Raw genomic sequence first — 21,715 nt, forward strand, 5'->3', positions numbered from 1 at the left:
TTCTCATGTGGACTCTCTGGCACATGGTAAGTTACCAGCACATGTTTCAAGTTTTCCCTCAGGCAGAAAACTTTTATAGCCTCTGTCCTCCACTCAGCTATTTAACTTTTTAAAGCTTAATGAACTTAATTATCTCTAAAAACCTCTACCTTGCTCTGCCTTGGAAGAATTTCTGAATAAAGGCAAGGGAAGAGACAGAAATATATATCACAGAAAATCAAATCAAAACAGCTTTCCTAATACAACCCAAAGGAGAGCATTATACCTTGCTAACTCTTGTATAGCAGACCTTTTGCATTCTCATCTTTCCAATGCTTAACGTTTTTCTTAGAATTCAAATTTGTGCAGTTATGGTTTACACAGAAACTATGTCTTTGATGTTAAATGGCAAGTATGTTTCTATTCTTTCGAAATGTGGGGAAAAAAAAAACAACTGAGGAATGTGAAAATAACCATCTAACAACAGACAGCAAATAAAAACATTTTTAAAATTAGAAACTCATGAGAGTTTCTACCATTTACACTTGTGTTTAAATGGCTGCAATTGTAATGTTTATTTTTGAAAGCTGAAGAATTCTAGCTAAGACCAGACCATGAGATCAAAATTTTGATTGTATACTCACTTCAGCTGCTCCTTAACTGCATTTCTACATCTTAATCAGTGGATTAGTTAAACATACACTAAACATACATTAAAACACAGGCTGTGACACTGCTGAAGCACAAGGATCCTATAAAGGAGACAAATACATCCTACCTGGGATTTAGTATTTCAGATAGGTAGCTTTTTCTTGTTTGTGTTCATTCTTGCAAACCCATGTAACTCTTCAGTTGCCTTAGCTTCTAAATCTTGGGATAAAACCCTCAAATCACAAACTTCCATTTAGATTAGCAGGTTTCTATCTAACTGCCTATGTGGTCTGATTTTCCAAAGCATCATGTACTCAGAAGCTTCCACTAAAGACTGCAAAAGTACTCAACACTGCTAAGTATCAGGTCAGTTCTAAAACCTACACTTAGCTTCTATCAACTGCTCAAAATCATATTGCCCAGATGCCAAAAATGGGATGATCTTTAGTCATGTTTAACTAATTCTTCTGACACACCTTGCTTCTAACATGATCAGCATTATCTGCTAACATCCCAAAAGCATGGATTTAACTGAACAATACATACAGGAGGGAAAATAAAAAACCCACAAGCTGAAGAACTAATGAAGCTGGAAGAGAGAACTGAGTTTGCTTAAACTAGACACTTAACTCAGATTCAGGTCTTAAGTCCCAACTTAGCTGCCAAAGAAATAACTGGCTTTGAAGATCTTCCAAAGCAGACCACGACTGATTAACTGCTGCCTAAACTCAAACAGACAACATCTTTATACATACTGCTCTCCACTGATTACTGAGGAACTTAAGTCTTTATTTTAGGAAGAACACTTCCTAGGCAAAAGTGCTGGCGCACTAAGGTACTTAGGACTACCCCTGCATCCACAAGTAATGCAAAACTACAGGAAGCTATCAAGGGCATCAATAGTTGGTTCAGAGACCCCCAGACCTACACTGTATGCAGCTCCAAGATTTTACTGAAGACTGTACTTAGTTATGTTATTCAATGACTGTTATTCATTGAACTGAAAGATAACTCCACGTAGTTCAAAGCTATAAAAATCAGTCATTGATCTGGACCTTTATCCCTCCATTACAAGTTGATGCTCACGCAGTAGATAGCTGGAACAGATCTAGTCAAGTTTCCTCCAAAAGTTATCTAGTTTATGTACACCGAATCAACAACTCATAGTAAGTGAGGTCAGCTGGAGGCTCTGCTCCAAAACTACACTACTCCTCTGAACTACAGTACTAATGTAGACACAGGTTAAATACACCTTAGGATCTCACTACAGCTTCCAAACCCTCTCTTCCTCTTCTTCATCCTTGGGTACAAATTAGTCATTTGAGTTATCGCTGCCCCATCCCTGGCAGTGTTCAAGGCCTATAAAACCTATATTTTCAGGAAAACTACTAGTAAGTTCATTACCTGCTCACTACTGCAGGACTGGAGAGATTAATTTATATTCTGGAAGAACAGCCCAAATTATAGGCAATGGATAAACCTCCAAGCCTGTCTTGCTATGAAAACACCATCAAAGACTCCTGACATATCACAGAAAAGAGTTCCAACCCCCTGCCATAGGCAGGGACAATTTCCACTAGACCAGGCTGCTCCAAGCTCCATCCAACCTGGCCTTTAACACTGCCAGGGATGGGGCAGCCACAGCTTCTCTGGGCAACCTGTGCCAGGGCCTCAGCACCCTCACAGGAAAGAACTTTTGCCTGAGAGCTCATCTCAATCCCCCTCTGCAGGTTAAAGGCATTCCCCCTTGTCCTGTCTCTAAGACCCTTGTCAAAAGCCCCTCTCCATGTTTTTTCCCACTCTCCATGTTTTTTCCCAGCCCCTTCAGGCACAGTCAGCTGCTCTTAAGTCTCCCGGAGCCTTCTCTTCTCCAGGCTGAACAAGCCCAGCTCTCAGCCTGTCTCCAGAGCAGAGCTGTTCCAGCTCTTGCAAGCATCTTCATCATGGATGTGGTTATTTCAGATGTCTTGGGAGGACCAAGAGTTGGACATTTTTAACCAGTTTGTCCTCATAAATTACCTATCAACTCCTTTATCTCCGGGTCTGGCAACAACAAGTAAGTGTCCTGTCTCTGCCTTCACTAACTTTCCTGCTAAGAGAATTCTGAAGGTTTCCCTATGACGCTGTAAATACTAACTGCGCTAGCAAGCTGAGTCCCACGCTTCCTCCAGCATTCCTCATGAGGACCTAAGGTGGTCCTTGTTTTGCAGTGAAGTGACAAAACTGGCAACCCCAATACTGCCCCACCCAGCAACCAATATAAGGAAATCATGCAGCACATTCCAAAATAAAGTTGTCTCCTTTTGCTACAGAGAGTGAGAAGCGCCAGCTCCTTCCTTTAGTTCATGAAACCATCATTTAGTTCACCTTCACTCTCACAGTGACACCCTTGCAGTTAGCAGGTTATCTCACAGTCCTGAAAATCACCCAGTCCAGATGTAACAAAGAAAACTGCAGAGATTGTAAGAAAAGAAGGGAATTTAAGGCTGGGATGTTAGCTAACATAAGCCAGGAAATTTAAAACGGAAATTGAAATTTCAGTCTAAGACTGACATTTTGGCACTGATACTGCATGATTTTCCTTTGAGTATTGTCAGTCAAGATCCTCACTCCTGGGACTACACCTTCACTGTACATTCCAAATATATAGAACATGCAAAGATGCTTTGAAATTTCATGTTATTTGCATTTGGACTGACATATTCTTGTAATATGTTTGACACTGAGCACTTCTGTAACAAAGAACTGATCCGATTTCAACCCAACTCTTTTTCCAAAGAATAACAGGCAACTACACATGAATGAATAAGTGAACAGTTTGCCACAGCAATGAATGCCTGTGAAAACATCAAGTTTGCAGGCACCAGATGGAAGAAGAACATTATTGCAATTCCTGCATCGCATTGTGTAACAGCCAACAGAGCCGTTAACACTTTCTGGTGATTTCTAAGGTTTTTAATGTGCTGTTCTCTGAAGGTGGCTTTTTGTGCCCTGTCAGTCTGCAAGCTAGGTTCAACTGTTTGGGAAGAAATTCTATTGGCAAGCTATCAAACAGAGAAAAATAGAAAATACAAATGGAAATAAATACTAATGATCATGTTATAAAAATCATTAGGCGGACTCAAAGCTTATGTTATGAAGTGTGACCTACTACCTACAGCACAAGTCTTTCACCTCTCACAAGCCACAGCTTTCTCTGTTCTGTACTAGAATGGCCTGCCTTTCTGCATCTTAGTTTATTACTTATCCCAGAGAAATGCTCACCTCATGATCCCGAGGAGTTTTTACACCTTACTGTTGCCTTTTTCAGAAAGCGAACTTAGATCTTACTTACCATATGACATTATGTCCTTCTCCACAATTCAGAGGAAAATGGTAAAAGATGTTTGGGTCAACTGAAATTACTTATTTTCACTGCTACCACCACAGTTTATAACAAAAAAGTTACCCACCCACTGAGCAAAATACTCCTGGTTACAGATAACCATTTATGCTAAGCAGTGTATCTTCCTGCCCCAAATCATCCCTTTGCCCTGACTCTTTCAGTATCTTGTATACAGTAGAATTGACAGTGTCTCATTGAAGTTGTCAATAAGCATGCATAAGCAATGTCTGATCTAGTCCCTGGCAAACCAGGGCAGAAAGATTACACAACATTAACAAGCTGATTTCAAGTGAAAAAATACCTGCTATGTATTAAAGATGTATTATCTTGTTCATTCAGGAAAACACCTGTATCCCATACAAATTCACATAACCAAATTCCTTTCAGCTGTAAACCACAGGAATAATAATTTTTAAATTGGGGTGTTCATAACCACCATATTTAACTCTCTGCCTTTGTAGTATCATGTCCATACCAGTACAGTACAAAAAAAAAAAAAAATCTTATTTCTTTCACTGTGTTTTTAAAGGGCATACACTAAGATTTGACTTATAAAAGGGAAGAAAGCAGTGTCTCCTCACTGTGCATTTGTCTGCATGAGGAAAAATCAGTTACTATTGGCAACAAAACAACTCATAAATCTAGAACATATTTTCCACAGCATAAGTTCCTAAATCTCAATCAATTTCAGTGTTATTTAGTTCTATCTAAGAAGGACTAGACTTCAAAAACACAGTATAACTCTATAATGTCCTCAAGGAACACCACATTCTGACCTCAAAAAGAAAGCTAAATCACTATCTTTACAATATTAACATAAAACCAACAATGGCTGCTTATTCATTAATAAAGCTAAGAAGTAAGATCTGGAGTATAGAAAGATTCAGCATGTAGAAAAGAAGTATGAGATGGAATCTTTTTCCAGTGTAGGAAATAATAACTCTTCTCCATAACAAAGGCGAGAAAAGGATTGCTTCATGTATCTTAAGACTGACCCAGGTGAACAGTTCAGAGACAGTGATGGCAAGACGGTGCTGCAGAGGAAACAAAACTACTGGTTAGACCTCACAGCTAAAAGGACAGTAACAACGAATTTTCTACAAAGCAGCAACATAAGGAAGTTTGGCCATTTTGCCTAGCTCTCAGGAAGCTCACTGTAGGGCCCTAAATCTGTAATATTCTCTCCAAGCCAACATAACCTGTGTGTTGCAGGTGAAACACACTGAATCACGTAACTGCTACAAAATACAGGCCCTTAGCCAGAATAAAAGTATTGCTCCAATAGGGATAATCACTGTCCCTAGAACATTAGAGCGTAATACTGCACCAGTACAGCTTAATTTAAAAGAAACAAAGGAAGGCATATATGCAAGGCTGGCAACATGAAGTATTTTGAGATCCACCATAAAAAGGAAAATGCTAACAATTGACTGGATTGGGATTTTGTTTCCTTTGTGGTAAAAGAGTATTGATAAACACTATGGTGTCATGTTGCTTTTTTGTGAGCTGATGTCATAAACATTTGAAAAAATACAGTCTTGACAGAAAGACAATGCTCTGTCTGGAGTTAGGGTAGTGAATCGCCAGATTGCCCCTGGAGCAGCCAAAGGCTGAAGTATTACAATGTCCCTCGGGATGCTCTGGCTACTCTGGGTGGAAGCAAACTGATCCAAACCCAAGGTTCTGGTGCAGGAATGCCACCCAGAGCACTGGAAACAAAGATCACTCTTCTTCACTCCATTCAGCCCTATTTGCCACCATCACTAGCTTACCACATATGTATGCGCATGAAAGAGAAGCATACTTTAAAACTCAGGTTTCCAAAACACTATTCATGATTTGGTTGGCTCTTACATTTCCATACCCTGCACTGGCCAAACTAAAATACAATTCTGTATCAATTAATGTCAAATGTATTTCTATTGCTAAAAAATCCTTTCCCTTTACCTTCTTAAGGCCAGGTTATTAAAAACATACATGAACAACTGTTTTTAGCAATGCAAGAATTTTAACATTAGACTTCTACTATATTTAACATCACCATCAGTTTCAATGGACAAGCTTGAGGCATAATCCTTTTGCACATCTCAGAGATTAACCAACTCCAAACAACTACCACGAATACCTATCATGTGTTCTACCAAATCCTGAAGTGAAGTCTTAGTACAAAAATGCACAGTTTAGAGACCACACAAACTCAAAGAGAGTAAAATTCAGAGTAACGCATGTGGGTCTTATATGCATCCTAGTGAGTATTCCCACATGCCTGTCCCCATTTCTGAGCTGCACTGAATAAAAACACTGCAGTATACAACTGTCCCAAACAATCTAGTTTTGGAAGCTTAACTGGGATTATTTGGGATCTACTTACTCATATGTGAAAAAGAATCGTTGTATACTACCGATATTCTCCCCCCAAACCTTTCATTCTTGTTATCAACAAGTACAGCCCAGTTTAGGAAATGCCACAACAGTATGACTTTACAACACACAAATTAGTTTTAATATGTTAAATAATATAATAGAATGCCACGGTGTGGCCATTTGTGCCACCGCAAGCATTGCTGATATACATACGACTTCATTACAAAGGCCTGTAGGGACAGGACTAGAGGACTGCTTTAACCTGACAGAGGGGAGATTGAGATGAGCTCCTAGGCAGAACTTCTTTCCTATGAGGGTGGTGAGGCCCTGGCACAGGCTGCCCAGAGAAGCTGTGGCTGCCCCATCCCTGGCAATGCTCAAGGCCAGGCTGGACAGGGCTTGGAGCAACCTGGTCTAGTGGAACGCGTCCCTGCCTGTGGCAGGGGGCTGGAGCTAGATGAGCTTTAAGGTCCCTTCCAACCCAAACCAGTCTGGGATTCTAAAGTCTATGATTATCTCTTTTGCTCATGGTAGCTAAATTTCAACTTTTGGCAGAAAAGGGAGAGGTGATAAACAATACATAGTAGCAGCAAACCACTGTATCGTGAATATTTTTTTGTTTTAAATAGCAATAAAACAAACAAAAATGTCTATTTTTACGACAGTTCTTATTTAGACTATTACAGTAATATTTTTAAATTGAAAACAGAAAAAAAATACATTTTAATTTCTCACAAGCCCTTCCCATAATAAAACTGCAGAAGTTGGGATTTCTGGATGTTTTGCCCAGGCATCAAGGCACATTAACCTTGTGGAAATGAAAACATTTGATGAAAAAGTCACTGAGCCTTGTACAAGAAGACAGTGCTCTAGCAAACTGAGAGGTAAAACACACGGCCCAGGTAGGTAAGTATCTGAATATGTGGTATACATGCCTCTGTCACGTCTTTGTACATGTAATCATACACAGCTTTAAGATGAATTAGCATAATTCACAGGGCAAAGACAACTGCTGAGGTCCACTCTGGCACCATTTTTAAAAGCTACTTTTTACACTCTCATAATAATGCTTTAATTTACCAAAAGGTACATACACAGACACACACACACACAAAAAAAAAAACCAGACTGTACATTTATAAAATTAAATCACACTTAAAAAGTATTTAATTAAATTCTGACTTGAGTAATTAAAAAGTTTAAAATACTTCATAGTCTCTCAAAGTTCAGATTCTCAGAAAACCATCTTTACTTACTACAGCAAGTGTGCTCCATGGGAAACGAAGGTTTATTTACTGCAGAAGGCAGGCATTCTGCTGGGATTACACCACGGTAACTCTGACTAAACTGTCACATTCAGTTACCAAATCTGAATTAGAGCATCTTTTTCTGTGTTTCATGTAGTATTCATTTGCTAATGTTAAGCGACAACTCTGAACACTAAGAGAGAAGATAAAAAGTTGGAATCACTCTATGCTAACATCTAAACTAAAAAGAAATCACTTTTGGAGGCCATACAGTATGGTTCTTCAGTTATTCCAAAAGCTTCATAATTAGTTTATGTATTTGCTTTGATGCAATTTCTAATTTTTGTGAATACAAAGCATACCCTATTGGGTAAAACAGAACAGCAATTAAAGAATGCAAAAGAGAATTCAGATCAGCGTCCCACCACCCACAATGATAGTCAAGCCAACATCATGTCATCAAAGCCACTGAAAACTAAATGTAACTAACTGTTAACAAGATTTGCCAGGATACCAAAGTGACACACAGAAAATTATCTACAAAGGTCTGTGCGTGGGAGACAGAAACCTCCCTTGTCTCCAGAACTTTACAGGAACAGAAGCATTTAACCTCTTCCACAGAACTTGAGACATCCCATCAGTGAAGTGGCCCAGAAGCAGGACATATCTGGGATTCAAATTACTTCTGTCACCACAGCACTCTTCCTTTATTGAGGTTTCTCCCGCTCAAGTAAGGGGTGTAATGTCTACACCAAGGTTTCTTCCAGCCTTGATATTTCTAAACAATGTCCTATTGCCAAGCCTTTTCATGCAGGAAACAGTTAATAAAATCCAAACCAGAATATTTTCTTGTGGTTTAATAAAGGCTAATTCCATTTTCAGATTAATATATTTTTAAGCAAAATCACAAGCATCTTCACTGTGTTTTGCAACGCACTCTAGATCTCCTCAGAGTAAGTGGTTTCTACAGGGCACAAACATGTTCTGTGGCCCAGCTAAGGCTGACTAGCAACATTTTGGGTAGCAGCACCAAAGGAAGAGCTTACTCCCAGGAGACAATGGAATTGGAATAGGAAGCCAAGTGTGATGAAAAAGGTCTGAGTAGATCCGAGACAAACTGAAATGAGAGTACTTCCTTCATATCCAAGCTTTCCACATTGGTTTTTCAAGGGAACATATTCTGGGTTGAATACAGATGCAGTATGATTTACTTCCCTTCTCAAAGCAACAGGGAAACTATCAAAAAGACGAAGGGCAAATTCACCTGTTTCTGAGCAACTGTGCTGCTCCTAAGCTCAGACAGTTCATTAAAAACTGATGTTTCACCTGAGTATGTCATAATTGATTTTCTCCCTTTTTACTAAGGTCCTTTCATTACTTCCTGCAGTGAGTGCTGGATTCTATTAAATGTATTTACATTTTTCTCCTTAAGTACTGTTCGCTGGGTTTTCACTTCACATGTTTTAACCATTCAACAAATACTGTGGTTATGCAAATGTTTACACTGAGTTCATCTTCTTTACTTCTGCACAAAAAAAAAAAGGAGTTGTTATTAATTCTAAAAATACTGGACTTGTTTATAGAAAAAACATTAATAATTATTAAGAACTGTAACTTTTTTAGTTGTTATACACTGAACTGCACAGCTGAACAGCAAATCACACGGCATTATGAAGTTTAAGAAAGATGTCAGACTCATTCCCACGTCCTCCATCAGGCAGATCTTCGCTAACACCAAGGAACCTTTGTCAGCAAAGGTGGAGTCCACGTAAAAGTAACCATGTAACTTACTCAACATGTTTGTGAAGTTCAGTGGTCATTTTCCAAAGGCTACTTTTGGGTATTAACAGACCTTCAACATTCCCAGCCTGCCCATTCCTTTATAAAGTCGCAAAGGCTCTAGCTTCAGAAATGGTTCCATGCTGACTCACTTCTGCAATACCCAGAGGAGCTGAGACAAACCACACACAGATAATTACTACTCCAACTTATTGCCTCCCTTGAGCTATTTGAGCAACAAACAAAAGAATGCATAAAGTGAATCCAGATTTTTCTGTTCTGCTATTTTAGAATATAAATTCTTTGAGGCAGGAAGACTATCTTCATTTTAAATTTTTATCATATCCTTCACTTTATCAACAATTCAGATAGTAATGTATGTAACTTCTGTCCTTGCTGGACATGTGTCTACACAGCACTTAACAAAAGCTGGAGTTGGATAATGGTAAATACTGAAATCTAGAATGAAAGGCATAATTTCACTGCATTTGCCTACCTGGGTTCAAAATAAAGTAAATGAAATATGACTTTGTAGCATTTGAATAGTTTCAGTCATAGGGAGGAAAAACCACTCCAGTCACTATGATATACTTAGACTGGAAAAAGGGATGACTGAAACAGGAAAAAAGTCTACAAATACATAGGGGTATGCTTCCAGTTTCAATGGAAGCAGAAGCTACTGTCTCAGACAGTCAAGATACCAGTGCCACAGGCATCCCTCAAAACCAAGCCCAGGTTAAACTCATCAAACTGATCATTTTTGCATCTAGTCACACTGACAAGCTTGTGATGAACAACTTACATGAATCTCTGCTATAAGTTTGGGTAATATAAGAATGTCAGTAAAGAAATATTTGAAACATGCTTCCACGTATGAACTAAGTTACACAAAAGATGTAATTCCATGTTCATCGATACAGATCCTGACAGATCTCTTGGCAAAACATATTTGACTTGAATCAAGAAAGAATATACACTGAAGATTGTTGTTAAATTAGCCAGAACACAGTATGGTGGTTACACAAGATTTACGCTGTCTGTAGAGAAGTATAGATGACACTCATCTGGCATAAAGTCAGGAAAACACAGAAAGACAACTAATTCAATAAAAATTTAACTAGAACAAAACTGCAACCTACTAATTTTCAAATAGCACCATGTGTTTGTATTAGCTACATGCTTTTCATCTCATGCTGTTTTTCTTCTGTTGGAAGATGCTCTAAAACATTTATGTATCCTTCAACTCATACAGAATCATAGAATGATATCCTAGGGACTGAATCTGATCTCACTGGTTAGAAGGGTGTCCTCCACAAACCTGGTCTAAAGTTTGTTTATGGTTAGTCATAATGTCATTAGTAGTTTCTGTTTATGAAGCCAGACATTAAAACAAATACCTTTATTAAACCAGATTCACAGAAATCAGAACATTCTCAATCTCTTTCTAGTAAGATGGCAAATGAAAGATGATGGCAAACGAAACAAAGGGTCCCCACACTTGACAACTCAATTACTGCCAAGTATAAAGAGAAATTTTCTAAAACTGCTCTAAGTAGTTACTAGAATTTAAGCATACCCTGTCTTCAGATACCTTGCTTCATAGTGTCAGTGAATTTATGTGGACATAAATCCATATGAGTTCATAAAGTAATTCGTCTACTGCCTAGGACAGCTCAGGAATTAGCAAGAGTGTGTCTGGAAACTAGCAGATATCCAAGGATAACAAGGAGACAGTCTGAATTCAGCAGGCTTGCCAATGAGCTGCAGAAAACATCAATTCACTATTACGTGCATGGCGTAAGCCTTCAAGTTCCAGAAAACTGAAAACCTGCTTCATTCTAGGTAACATGACAACTTGCTGCAGCACAGCACAGTGACTGCCAAACCTGTTCTTAGCTTCTGCTGTATTCCTCTTGGTTCTATAGAGAAGACTGCCTCCAACACAGCAACCTACTGTCTATCAACTGACCTCTAGTTCTCACAATACATGCAATACAGGAACCTCTGTGCAAGTAAGCTGTTCCAACAGGAACTGGAATACAACAATTCACACTACCACCACCCCAAAGAAGGGTGGTACTCTGCCACACTCGCACATGCAGATCCATTGCATGCATTGAGTACACATTCTGATCTCCTGTATGACCAAGGCATTCCACTGCATGGGCATGCCAGTGACAATGTAGGGATTTCAGTCAAAACTTAAATCAATGCCAATTGTTCTAATGGTTTATCCTTAAATTCTTTTTTTTTCAATTGCTACTTTACAAAATACAGGCCTCAACTAAGGTTGAGCTTCAATGTTGAAGTGAAATCTCAGCTTCAGTGAAGTCACCAGAAAAAATTGCTACTACTTTTAAGGAGCTCAGCCCTGTATTCTGTCATATGAGATTTTGTTGTATGAGATCCACATGACAAAAGGCAGACATCTACATCCAGGTTAACCATCTAGCTTCCCTTGATCATCATGGAAGCAAAACAGACACTTTTTAGCTCATCTTCTCCTAGAGAAGACACCTAAAATAGGTTGACTGATTTGTACCCAAAAATGCATTTTTTACCTCCTCAGGCTGAAACAAAGATCTAAGTGACACGCTCTGTATTGCAGATATCTAAAATAAGCAGAAAGAAACCCACACAAAAATTTATTCTTGGTTCTCAGAGGAAAACACAACTTGTATAAATGGCACCAAGCATACCACATACTACAGACTGCTCTAGAAAACACCAGAATACACAGTTATTCATCACTCCTTCACCAGGAAGGCTCCAAATATTTAGATACCAGACAATGAGACAGAAAACTGGAAACATTAACTATCCATATGGCCAATGAGCTGAAATAAACTGCTCAAATAATTTTATCATTTTCTCTGGAGATGCCATATAATTAGCACATTTTTGATCCTGTGTTGACTGGTAACTGATTTTGTTGTTTTAATAAAGTTGCTTCAGTTATTCTGTATATTTTCTGTACTGTATCACAGACTTTACCATTCCTTTACAGATGAAATACAAATAGAACAGGTACTTTCGCTTCTCTGCAGTTTCAATATTCTAACTGTACTCTTGTACTCTTTGCTACAACACAATATACTCACTGATTTACTCAACATCACCTTTCCTCTGATGTGTCTTTGGTCACTTAAACAGGAGTTAAGTACTCAGTCGAGATAACTTTCCCATATTTCCACACAGCTTCAAAAATCTGATTTCTAATCTGCATCCTAATTTTCACCTTGCCTCCCAAAATTAACATTCTATTTGTAATCTCTCAACTGATTTCCCAGCAAGAGGAGAGGAAAATCTTGTGGCCTCATATGGCCTGTCATATGCTACAGTACATTTTTTCCCTCGTCTTTTTGACAACACGGGTTGTTCCTAACACTGGATATTGATTTGACTTTAATTTCCTTACTGTTCCTAGTTTAATTATCTCACATAAAACTATATATGATATCTCCCACCATGCCTTGAAGATCTGACTACTGGCAGATGAAAGTACCTCAGTAAGACACAAGCAGCAGAGATACAATATAGAAAAAACTAGATCATAAACAGTAATTCTGAAACCGAAAATTGAATACGCAACTATCAGATGACTTTTTTTCCAAATAAATTAAAACTCTTACCTAGAGCTCTGTCAGAATTCAAATATATAACATTTACAAATTTTCTAAGGAAAAAAAATGGCAAATATTGAAAGTATGTAGCCAGAGGAAACCTTTCCAGTTACTACCAAGACCACAACTTTTGCTGAACTCTATTCAACAGAATATATTTCAGAAATTTATTGAAAGACACTGCAGTAACTCCGTAACACCAGACTGTTAAAACAGTGCAACAGGACTCTCACATGGAACATCTGTGGCAAGAATATGCATCTTATACAGCCACTGCTGTGCTTGAGCAAATTAATCCCCTACAGAGTCACTGTTTCCATCTTTCTCCTTAGGGTGAAATGCATAGTTTCACTTTATGTATCTGTAGCAAATTTCATTTTCCAATGTACTGGTATCCTTCTACCATTTTCTAGATTAAATAACTGTAACAGCCTGGTTAGCCTTCAGTTCAATGAAGAAAGAAAATGCAACATAATCTGCATTAGGCAGTGAGTATTTTGGAGAAGAAACTCGATTTTTCTCTTACACATACCCCCATGTCTCATAATCTACAATATTTTTTCCAAGACCTTGCTTCACTCTTCATCTGTTCTTACTAGCCAGGACTGAAGTATACAATGTCATAGTGACAAGTAACAACTTCTGAAGCACTGTTAACCTTCATTTGAACAAATACTAGAATGCAAATTGAAAGAAAACTTAAAATGCTTCAGCTGTGACTTACATAGTATGCTTATAACTGGTATTTATCAAACAAATGCAAGGTTATGGTTCTAAAGATTATACAGCTTCCAATTCATATCAAAGCTAAGGGGTTGTAAAACGTTTTGTTTTTTTTTCAGTTGATTGAACAAGTTGTCTTGCTGATAAAAGAACCACATCTTGTTTACAGCTTCCTTGTGTCAAGAGAATCCTTGCTGCTCCTCATGGCACTCTGCGAGACCAAGGTGCTGTTTTAGTCCAGCCCCGTGCTTGCACTAGTCACTTGCACTGAGTAGACAAACAGAATATGAAGACCAGGCTTCTACCTGCCAGTAAAAGTACTTTTCCTCTAGCCAAATATCTGCTTTCACAAAATTTTTAAGAACCAAACACTTTTTGATACCTACCCCTCTTCAAAATACAGCTGAAAGCTGTCAGTGAACTAAAGACTCAGTAGAAATTACTACTCCACAGACTATCAAACAGCATGGTTGTTTTAAGTGTCGTTTCCTTCAGAAACCAGGCCAAAATAACACTCATTTCAGACCCTGTACCAGAGACAGTGTGAAATAAAATAAAAAAATAAAAAAATAAAAAAAAAAAGAAAAAACAGTAGGCTGAGGAAAAAAGAAAAGGAACTGCTACTGAAAAAGGTACCTGGAAAATACACCATCTCCATCTATTCAATAGTTTATAGTATACAGAATGCATTGTTTTCAGTCAATTATAACCCAAGATTTCTCTTCATATTTATGGTAACGACATAACAAGACAGTGAATATCTACTGTTTATATCTTGATTAGTCAGTAATCTGCAGGTCTAATGCAGAATCAAACAATCAAGTAATTATTCAGATCAGTTCACCCTGGGTTTAATGAATCATTTTCATTTTCTGCAAGAAAGAAGTTTATTCTCCTTCAAGAACACCAGATCTATTTTATTTCCCATCACCAGTTTCAAAACATTGCTCCACATTTTATGTTAGTTCCACAATAGAAAAATATGCACTGATTGTAAAATATTTACACGCAACTTATTCAGTAAGTTTCACTTAAATGAGTATTAACCTAAAATTTTCTTTATTTTTTAATTAATATTTATCTCTAAGATAACTAGATTTTAATGCTTAATCTTTTTTCCACACACACAAAAGTTTCCTTAATGTTGGTGAACCAAAGCGCAAAGAGATACCCTTCCATGAGGAAAACATATACATAAAAGATGCTGGAATCTTCCCATTTCATCCCAGTCCTCATCGCTAATAGAGCTGTACACTTGAATGAGAACAACTACAGGGAAAACAATTAAAGCCACTGGTCAATCTGAAACCTTTCTGGCAGGACTTAATTAACAGTATAGTATCTTTTAAAAATCTTGTTCATCATTTATTTTACAAACACAAAAGTCCAGAACGTGTACTTACTTCAGCATGTGTAAATAATGCTTGTTCAATGTTAGCACTGCATTTCTCCTTGAGATCTGGTGGGATGCTTCTATTTCTTATTTGGAAGTGTGTTTTACTAAGATAACCATCACCAAGATCCTGGGTTCAGAAAACAAGAAAAAAAAAATCTGTAACCAAAATTCTAAATGCTATCACTGTTCTAGAAAATAAAGAGAGCATGATATTTAGGTGTAAACTCCCAGGTCTTTTTATAGTCACCAATGACTGCGTTGCTTTTCAGCATCTTCTCCCAAGTAGTTTATACTAGCTGTTGGCATTAAAGGAAGTCAAAGACCTGAACAGTAAAAATAAAATTTTATACAGCTATTAACTGAATAGGACAACTGCTACCTGGGAATCAGGATATGCACCAAACAGGAAGTCACTGCACCAAGTTCATGAAGAGATGAGCAGATATTTATGATTTTGACCTATTTCTAGCAATGCATACTTGCCTTTATAAACTTCCCCGTTCTTGCTAGATTGGTTTCTTTTTGCTCTGTTCCCCCTCTAACATTCTTAAAGTCCTAAAAAAAAACAAAACCCAAACAAAAAAAACAATCCAGCAACACTTCAGAACATGTGTGCAGTGTCACTACTTGCTCCCTTCTCTTTATCACCTCTGAGGGTCAAATGTAAGAGAAAAGAGACAAGGCTGTACCTTATCCCAGTTTCTTTCTTACCATTCTGCTTCCCAGGCCACAGGGTCTACTCCTGTAAAAAGCCCTTTTGCAATTTCAGAGTGGCAGGAGACGGTTTTAGGAGCTTTCTCCCCTTGCTAACCTGGCTGTCTACACACATATAAAAACATGTATTTTTTTTTTAATTAGAAGCAAGAGGAGAGAAAAACTTTAGTAACAGATCACTGGAAAAACACTCTGAAAGGGAGAAAGCGTATACAGAACACAACAGTAGCTGCATGTTAAAAACTTGTTTCTCAAAGGAAACAAATAAATAGGGGTTTTATTAGCTGTTTCATTACATTTTATTTTAAAGAAACACAGAAAGCATATGCACAACATCTGATGAAAAAGGATTCTATTCAGAACAGTCTCTACAAAGTTCATTAATGTAGCATTAAATTGTTGACAGGGCTGCAAATTTCACACTATAATTTAACTCTTTGGTTAATCTGTCATTGCTGACACAGTTTTATCTTATGTATTCTGACCTTTAAATCAACACCAGTTTTATTCCAACACATCAGTTCTCTCTTTTTAAGGATACTGTAGAATACATGTACCTCCAAAATCCACTATGGGCTACTTGTTCACTTTGTTCTCACCAAGTTTCACACATTAAAAATTATAATGCTCTCTACACCTATTTTTGCCCATGAGTTTTTAAGCATGAATTATACTATGTTTGTATATTTCATATGCACACACATATACACCGTTTGTATACTTCAGCCCTGGCTTACAATTTTTCCAACTGCTTGGCCTATTTCGTCACTAAGCCTCACTTTGCTGGATGTCATGGGTGCAGAACTAAACTGCAGCCTGTGCAATGGAGAACTGAGTATGCAGAGCGCAACAGTGACAGAAAAATTAACACTAACTCGCCAGTGCAGCAGCCACTTCCCTCAACCTCAACACTCTCTGAAGTCTCTCCTTGTTGAGCTTCATGGGGAGTGTCAGCAGGATTACAGCTACGTGCACAGGTATTCATCCCCCTAAGAGCAGCAAAGAAACTACTACGGCCACCCACTGAGGTAAAATGCCCCAAGGCACAGTGAGGTTTGCCAGAGAAGGGCTGCTTCACTGAAGCATTCACCTCTCTGAACCAGTTCTTCCTGTCAGCAGGAAGGAGCCAAGCGCCACAGCCTGTGCATTCTGTAGCATTTGACTGCCGTGAAAAAATACCTATGAACAATTGGATTTAGCCGTCTCTGTATTTGATAGCCGCATGTCAGAGGCTAGAGGAGAGGTGGCAGGGAAGAGAAGCAACCTTCCTTTCGCACCCCCTGGTGTGATACCTGTTTTGCACCCTTCTGCCCCTATAAATATATCAATACTTTAGCAAGGACTTTGATCTCATTAGTGAGGAAAGGAAGCTCATTTCTACTCCAGCTATCCTTTGAGTATCATAAGCAAAAGTGAACTGATACAGCCCCTGATATGATTATCTAGATTAACCTAAGTGAGTAAGTCAGGGACCCAGACTGAGTACAGTATTCAAGGTGGAGCCTGACAAGCACTGAGTGGGATAATGGCATCTTTATCTCTGCTTGTGATGCTCTTGTTGACTGCTTATGACTGTCTGTAGCTGGGAATTTATCGTGCCTTGTGTTGTTTCCCAATTTCCAGGCTGCCAGAGCTGCCATGGGAGAAGGTAGAGAAAGATTCTTCACTCAGGACATCAACAGCATCATACTGGAGTAAGTGCTGCTGGGAGAGAAGAGTGAGAATAAGAAACATAAAGCAGAAAGCTAACAGGGGGCAGCTTTCACAGCCAAGATTTAACCATCCACCCCTAATAACAGCACTCCAGTTTAGCTTCATCAAGTCCTACAGTAGAGGTGCTCTTGGCTTTTTTACAGCTTTCTTCTGGGAGAAAGAAACAGATTATAAAAATAACATAGTTTAGAACATTTCACTTACAGCTATAAATACATGGTTCTGCTTGGGCCATGTGAGCTTATGTCACAAGAGCCAGATCCACAAAAACAATGAGTATTTCATCATGCAAATTTAATCTCTACAGAAAACTCAGGAACACAAGAACACAGTTCTACAAGCCTGGTTTACTTGTGTGGTCTTATTGCTATCAATGGGTCTATTCACATGAGTACCGAATGAGGAATAGGACCCAAGTGCATTACATCAGCAAAACTAAGAGTGCCCTGAACTACCCACAATGCATACATTGGGTAAAAAAAAAAAAAAAAAAAAAAGGGCAAAAAAACAATGGGACATCTTGTTAACGACAAGCCAAGCTTCCTTCCCAGACTACGTACTACATAAATGGATGGTCTCAATGGCCAGGTTTTTATCACACTGAAATCAGAGTCACCAACTTGACCCATTAAAAAAAAAGAAAAAAACAAAATCTCTTAAAATTTTTTTCATAGGTAAGAACAAAATTCTATCTCATTCTGCTATTTTCAGCAAAGCCTCTTATTTCACAGAAAGCTCAAACTTTGACCCATGTATTAAATTCCCAATAGAGGCTTAGAGCATTCTTCTTTGTTGAATAAATCCTCACAAATACAGCCTTGGACTGAAATCTAAAGTTTCAAATGGCTCATTGTAAAAAAGGGTTCACTATAACACTTAGCTAGTATTTGCACTCTTTTAAAAACTTCTAAACAGAGTGTACCTAAGGCCAGAATCCTGCTTCTTGCTGAAATTCTGTTAATTTGTGATTTACAAATGCTAATGTACAATTGCCACAGAAGTGATGGCATGTATTTACTGCAGGACTTACTGCACTTCAAAATGGTAGAAGCATGATTTTTCTCCTCAAAATTCATGGAAGCATGCAAAACCACTAAATCCATTAATGTAAAACACAAAATCTAGAGCAGTATATTTTCTACAGCAAAGAGAAGAAATACACAGATAATAATGAGTACCCCAAAGTATCATACAGATACAGTCAGAAAAGCAAAACATAGGAAAACCTGTATTGCCCACACATCAAAAAAAGTGGGGCAAAGAGACATCCTAGAACAATGTGGATTCATTATTAGATGGAAAATAACAGAAGCAATCAAAGTAGAAACTGCAACTACTCAAAATATTTCTGCTCTTATTTAGAGAACAAATACAAATTATGTACCCATAAACCATAACTATTAAGAAGTTTTCATTTCAGTGGTGGGTAAGCAGGACATTAACATGACACGACTATTGTTAGGTATTTTTAAATCATTACATAAGAACTGCTGATCTTTAGGTTTTTGAGCATTGTGGAAGCTTCAGAGAAGCTTGGATAAAGCCAGCATGTATCAATGTATCTTTATATACTGGCTAATTTGAGTAACTGTACACATATTCACGTACTGAAGTCATCCCAACCAAAAGAACAGAAGACATTATGTAGAATGCAGTAAATAAAGAAAAACATACAGTACATGTAATTATTTTGTAAGAAAAATAGGTTTTATCACAGTAAAGACATGTTTGCTTGATAAACACAAACAATACATGCTCAGACTTCTGTAAGAAAACTGCTAATTCCACAAGTGGAAATTAAAACATTAAAATAATCCCATGCTAATCTGACTCCCACTAAAGGATGAAAATATGATTAATTTCACAGATATCAAATGTAACTTAAAAAAATGGGGAACCATCATATGTGATTCTAATGGGGTCCTGTGGGACTTGTCCCCGTTATTCAAAATTTTGATTAATGACCTAGAAACAGTATGTAATTATTATTGGTGAGGTTTGAAAATTATGGGGAACCAGCAAATAAGGAGGATTGATCACTTATACAGGTTTTTCCGCTTGCTGTATGCAACTAACACGTATTTTAATGCAAAACATTAAGTCACACATTTAGAGTAAAAACTATGTGCTATTTCAGTTTACAGGGTTAAAGTGATCCTTGGATACATGACCACAACCTCTTGCCCAGAGTAGGAAGGTTTGAATTTCACAATGATACAACATCCATTGTCTAGTTCTGCCCACAGCTGAAAAAGGAATTTTATATATTGGACAGGATTCAGAGGAGATCCACAAGAATGGTTAAACTACTGGAAAACATGTCAAATAGTCAGGGAGCTCAACATGGTTTGCTTTTACAATTACAAGGTTCTAAAGGATCTAAAACTAAAGTACCAAACCAAAGAGAATTCTGATGAAAAAAGGGTGCCGGCTTAGAAGACAAAGGTACAGATACCAGTGGCTGGAACACGAAGCTAGGCAGTTAAGATTAGAAGGAACAGCTTCTTTTTTTTTTTAATTCACTTTAAGCATAGACAGCCACTTGAAAGTCTTCTTGAAAGCTGTGACTGTTTTTCTAACACTGGGAATTCTGAAAACAAAGACTGCCTAATACTTTAAAAGACATTTTCAGACCAAAACAGAAATCATCTTGGGTAACCCTTCAAAGTTACACCACAAAGTGCAGTAGTTTTTGGATTCACGAACCCTATTCAACACAGATAACAGGCCTATATCCTCATGTAAACCATCTATACACTATTTTGTTCTTGGACAAGCTGTGCAAAATACCATTTATTTCATATGTTGAAATAAACTGCCCTCAAAAAGGATGTTCCAGCTTGTGGCGGTTGTCAACACTTCAAAAATGACAGAAAGGGTATCTAAAAATTAACATGATTATTTTACCTTGCTAGTTCTCCACTCCCAACCATCTCCTATCCGCTGTGAATGTTTAATAAATTCTTCACAGTACTGCTTGAATCTCTCTTCTTCCAAAAGGAAGTCCTCTTCACCTGATGTCCTACAGGACATCTGCAGAGCAAACTAGATGTTAGTACTGGCACATAAAGTGAACACTAAAAACTTTCACTCGTTTCTAGCAATTAAAAACAACAAAGCATTGGGAAGGGCAGGAGGAGAAAAAACAGGTTCTTTAAAATGAAGACAAATTTCTTCAAATACATTAGAAAATCAGACACACAAAATGGCTGAAGTTGGTATGGACCTCTGGAGATAATCTAGTCCAATCCCCCTGTTCACAGAAGAATCAACTAGAGTAGGTTGCTCAGGACCATTTCCAGTTGGGTTTTGATGATCTCAAAGGCTGGAGATGCCACAACCTCTCCAGAAAATCTGTTCCAGTGTTTAATTACCACAGCAGTAAACAGTTTGCTGTTTAAATGAAAAAAACTATGTATCTGTTGGTGATCAACGCCTCTTGTGCATTCACAACATAGAGCACAAAAAGCCTGGCTCCCTCTTCCTTATTCTCTCCCATCAGTATTTCAAACTGACATTTCTCATCTCCAGGCTGGTAAGTCCCAATTCCTCAGCCCTGCCTTGTATGTCAGCCATTCCTAATCATCTTTGTGGCCCCTCACTGGATTTGCTCCAGTATGGCACTGTCTTTCTTGTACTGGAGAGACCAAAGCTGGATGTTTTGACATACATTTCCTTAGCAGCATTGCACAGCCAGTGACTGTACTGCATGGAAGAGGACTACTTCCATAGGCTTACCACCTTTTTCTTGGGGAACTGAATGGCTCCACAACACCTTAACAAAGTGTTTGCAGATCCAGAACCTCCACAATGGCCATCAGAGCCCCGAAGAAGCAATTGCTCCTGCTCATGTCAGCATCACAGCTCTCAATGGCCCAACAATGTGCTTCAGGGGGTCCCAACATGCTTCGAATGAGCACCTTCCCTTTCCCTCTTATGCTTCCCTCCAGGGTCTTAAAGGTAACATAAAAGCTTCCAGAGGATCTTTCCAATTTTACTTTTTTTACCCTCTTTCAAAGAGGATTTCTCATAAACACAGCCAGTTTACAGACATCAGGCATCACTGCAGCACCAAACTCAAATACTCAGTTAACTATTACATGGTTTTTCTTAACAAAAAAAAAAAAAAAACACAGAGGAC

The 21,715-nt window shown here is 38.1% G+C and overlaps 1 protein-coding gene across 1 annotated transcript in view; it reads right to left on the minus strand.

The window, feature by feature from the left end:
• The window catches only part of ATG10 (autophagy related 10), a 91,819-nt gene extending 71,252 nt beyond the window's left edge, over positions 1–20,567 (minus strand). The window contains exons 1-3 of the mRNA XM_062613893.1: positions 20,482–20,567; positions 17,308–17,562; positions 15,155–15,278 (exon numbers count right to left, since the gene is read on the minus strand). Coding sequence (XP_062469877.1) covers positions 15,155–15,278; positions 17,308–17,501 — 318 coding nt within the window. The 5' untranslated portion in view covers positions 17,502–17,562; positions 20,482–20,567. The remainder of the gene's footprint in view (positions 1–15,154; positions 15,279–17,307; positions 17,563–20,481) is intronic.
• Between the last annotated feature and the right edge of the window lie 1,148 nt (positions 20,568–21,715).

This window comes from Pezoporus occidentalis, unplaced genomic scaffold (assembly GCF_034315485.1).
Source record: "Pezoporus occidentalis ecotype Australia unplaced genomic scaffold, CSIRO_AGI_Poc_V1 ctg170, whole genome shotgun sequence".
Lineage (NCBI taxonomy): Eukaryota > Metazoa > Chordata > Aves > Psittaciformes > Psittacidae > Pezoporus > Pezoporus occidentalis.